Below are 3,772 nucleotides of genomic sequence, written 5' to 3' on the forward strand. Positions count from 1 at the left end.
AAAGTTGAGTGATATTTTTGTTGGTATGTGCTATGGGTGGTCCACCCGAAGAAAAAATTGGCCTTGGGGTGGCAAATCATGGCTGTCAAACTTATCATCTGAAAATAAAGGGTGCGTAATTTAAGGAATCCTAAATTCCAGTAGGTAGTTGACTCATTCTTGTAGTGGAGGTATAGTGAAGTTTGGCATCAATGGAGGCGTCGCGTGGTTGTAGAGTGGTGGTGCCAATTGATTTGAAGAAGAAACCACGGGAACAGAAACTCCCTCTTCACAACCGATGGCATCCCGACATACCTCCTGTTGCCGAGGTTAGAACTGGAGAGGTATTCAGGGTAGAGATGGTGGATTTCAGTGGAGGTGGCATAACAAAAGAGTACACTGCTGAAGATATCAAGTATGCAGATCCCTCTATTGTGAGTTCCTTATATTTTTGCTTTCATATTTTAAATGAAATTTTAACTTCCAAACTACTTTAGTTTCTTGCTTTGTAGCGTTTCAGATTTATTTAAATTTTCTCGTAATATGGATCAGGTTGATTACCTCGATTTGTTTAAATTTTGGCCATGGGTTGAAGACAAAATCCTATCTTTAACAGTGCAATTCCCAGCAGCAAAGATAAAGTTGCAATCAACCTTACTATCTTTTAGTGTCATTACTTGTTTGTCAATTGTCAACAAAGGAATCCAAGGACCATTGGAAAAGTTTGTCCTCCATTTGTCTGCCACGCCTACTAAGCCTGTCTAAGTCAACCTTAGAAAAGTTTGTCCTCCATTAGTTTTAGGCAAAAACAGACTTATACTCTATTCATGGCTCCTCTAACTCCAAGATTAATAGTTCCGATAGACATAAACAAGAAGCCATGGGAGCAGGAAGTACCTCTTCATAATAGGTGGCACCCCATGATACCGCCGGTGGCAGAGGTCAAGACCGGTGAGATATTTAGAATAGAAATGGTGGACTGGACCGGAGGAGCCATTAAAGATGACAACGCTGCAGTTGATGTAAAAAACTTAGATCTATCAACAGTAAGTAAAACTCATCTAGTTTCAAAACTGTATGGTTCTACAGATGAAAACATAAAACTAAGCAGATAGAACAAATTTAAAAAGAGAAGGAACTATATCCAATAAAAGCAAAAAAAAGAAAGGCTTTTCATGCCTGTCAAGATGATCAAGATACCACTGATTCTTCCCCTGTATCAAACTAAGAACCCCCCACATGATTTTCATCTGTGAAACTAATGTTAAACATATCATAGTTACTGTTATCAGCAATTAATAATAGTATGATCTCTCTAAACACTATCTCAGGTGCATTATCTTAGTGGACCTATTAGAGTTCTTGATGTAGATGGTAATCCAGCCAAGCCTGGTGATCTTCTTGCTGTTGAAATTTGCAATTTGGGGCCGCTACCTGGGGATGAATGGGGATTTACAGCAATATTTGATCGGGAGAATGGAGGTGGATTCCTCACTGACCACTTTCCTTGTGCAACCAAAGCCATATGGTATTTTGAAGGAATATATGCTTACTCTCCTCATATACCTGGTAAATCCTTTCCTGTTTTCTTACTTTGCGTACTTGCGCATAGACCAAAATTTTATCTAATTATTTTACACGATTCTCTAACATGAAGTTTTACCCTCATGTGTATCTCAGGTGTACGGTTTCCTGGTTTAACACACCCTGGTATAGTTGGAACTGCACCTTCAATGGAACTTCTTAACATCTGGAATGAGAGGGAAAGAGAAGTCGAAGAAACCGGACTTCAGTCTCTAAAATTGTGTGAGGTTCTGCATTCAAGGCCACTAGCAAACTTACCATCAACAAAGGGATGCTTTCTAGGCAAGGTAAGAAACCTACAAACAACAAGCATTGTTTTAATGGCACACCTATCATCACTAAAGGGGTTGCAACTGTTAGTATTCAGTAAGAAAAGTTCATGGAACATCTAAATACACCAAAATAAATGCAAATGCAAATGCAATTTAACACTCCCGGTAGAAGAAAGGATAATTCAAATAGCTCATTATGCTTGTAGATTGAGGAAGGGGCTCCTGAATGGGAAAGAATTGCACGAGAGGCTGCAAGGACAATTCCTGGAAGGGAGAACGGAGGAAATTGTGACATCAAAAATCTCAGTAGAGGTTCCAAAGTATACCTTCCAGTATTTGTCGATGGAGCAAACCTGAGCACTGGGGATATGCATTTTTCACAAGGAGATGGTGAAGTTGCATTTTGTGGCGCAATCGAGATGAGTGGTTTTCTAGAACTCAAGTAACATTTTGAAATTTAAATCTCCTCAAGTCAATCACATTTCATGATTTCCTCTTATCCGTTTAGAACTCATCCCGCTGTGTTTTCAACTCCCATCAGGTGTGAAATCATTAGGGATGGTATGAAAGAATACCTCACTCCAATGGGGCCAACTCCTCTACATGTCAACCCCATTTTTGAGATAGGCCCTGTCGAGCCAAGATTTTCAGAATGGTTAGTATTTGAGGGCATTAGCGTTGATGAGAGTGGGCGACAACACTTTCTTGATGCTTCCGTTGCTTACAAGCGTGCAGTGCTAAATGCTATTGACTACTTGTCCAGATTCGGATACACTAAAGAACAGGTATGAAATCTATCCATCAAAATCACCCTTCTGTGACTTAAATTTTTTGCAGAAAACCTGAGTGATAAAGGTGGATATCAGGTCTATCTTCTACTCTCATGCTGCCCCTGTGAAGGAAGGATTTCAGGAATAGTTGATTCTCCCAATGCTCTTGCCACTCTTGCAATTCCAACTTCCATCTTCGACCAGGTATTAATAGTTATAGATTCTTATCTAGTGAAGTTAACAATTGCATTCAACTCAGAGCAAGAATTTATAATTATTTTTTGATAATTGAATCTGTTGTACAAACAGCCTATCTATAAATTCCATAACTCCTTTTCTAAAGCTCATGCAATGGATATGATTGCTTAATACTTATTTACATATGTGTCAATTATGAGAAAAGCTTCACAATTTTGTTGAAATGGATTAATCATTTATTTGCAGGATATTCGTCCAAAAATCAACAAGGTGCCTAAAGGACCTCGTCTTGTGAGGAACCCTAATATCCCACAGTGTAGCTATGATGGAAAGTTGCCAACCACCAAAAATCCCAGTGCTACGACATGACTATCATCAATTGACACATGAAAAGCAGCACTACAACATGAGTACTCGAGGATATTGGCAGAAACAATAAAACACTTATAGCAGGAGACGTTAATAATATTATTTTGAGAAGTATTTTGATATTTCATGTTTTTCAATAGTCAAATTGCTTGGCATAAACTCCATGACAAATATTTGAACAGGTTATGCTATATGTATATTACAACTTATTTGTTTACCAACAGATGATGTGACCAAATTATTTTCGTATCCGAACATCAAAGATTTCACCTAACCTTAGCTCTTCGTGAGCTAACAAACAGAATTACTAGAAAATGCGTGCATACAATGAATTGCCATGGCCCTCGTAAGTTGCCGACAACCATAATGTCCACCTTGCAACTGGAGATAAAAATCCGTCAAATCAATGTAGCATCTAATTTCCCAAATGAAAATACCTTAATTTTTGAAGTTTATTTAGTAAAACAAGAGGAGAGTAAGAGTTGTTATCGAAGCAATTCAAAGAAATGGAAAACAATATAAAAGTTCATATTAACTACACAGTTTTACGAGAAGTTACCTAAAAATCTTAAAAAATTTGGTTCCTTGAGGCCAACAATG

General features: G+C 38.0%; 1 protein-coding gene across 2 annotated transcripts; it reads left to right on the plus strand.

Moving 5' to 3' along the window:
• Positions 1–97: 97 nt before the first annotated feature.
• LOC111402130 (formamidase-like) lies at positions 98–3,397 on the plus strand. Of its 2 annotated transcripts, none has more exons than XM_023030216.1 (7): positions 98–413; positions 1,311–1,548; positions 1,660–1,850; positions 2,042–2,277; positions 2,377–2,620; positions 2,702–2,809; positions 3,050–3,397. In XM_023030216.1, exons 1-7 carry the CDS (start codon positions 192–194, stop codon positions 3,170–3,172), a joined length of 1,362 nt encoding a protein of 453 aa, XP_022885984.1. In that variant the 5' UTR covers positions 98–191; the 3' UTR covers positions 3,173–3,397. The 2 variants fall into 2 exon arrangements, with proteins under 2 accessions (XP_022885984.1, XP_022885985.1); XM_023030217.1 differs by lacking the exon at positions 98–413 and adding an exon at positions 688–1,025.
• The last annotated feature ends 375 nt before the right edge of the window (positions 3,398–3,772 follow it).

This window comes from Olea europaea, chromosome 10 (genome assembly GCF_002742605.1).
Source record: "Olea europaea var. sylvestris chromosome 10, O_europaea_v1, whole genome shotgun sequence".
Lineage (NCBI taxonomy): Eukaryota > Viridiplantae > Streptophyta > Magnoliopsida > Lamiales > Oleaceae > Olea > Olea europaea.

What these genes read in the sequence shown, in the direction of transcription:
- LOC111402130 (XM_023030216.1), top strand. Translation starts at nt 192, where the DNA reads ATGGAGGCGTCGCGTGGTTGTAGAGTGGTGGTGCCAATTGATTTGAAG. An exon ending in AGTATGCAGATCCCTCTATT is followed by an intron (nt 414 to 1,310) that starts GTGAGTTCCTTA and finishes ACACTATCTCAG; the next exon opens with GTGCATTATCTTAGTGGACC. An exon ending in AGGGATGCTTTCTAGGCAAG is followed by an intron (nt 1,851 to 2,041) that starts GTAAGAAACCTA and finishes TTATGCTTGTAG; the next exon opens with ATTGAGGAAGGGGCTCCTGA.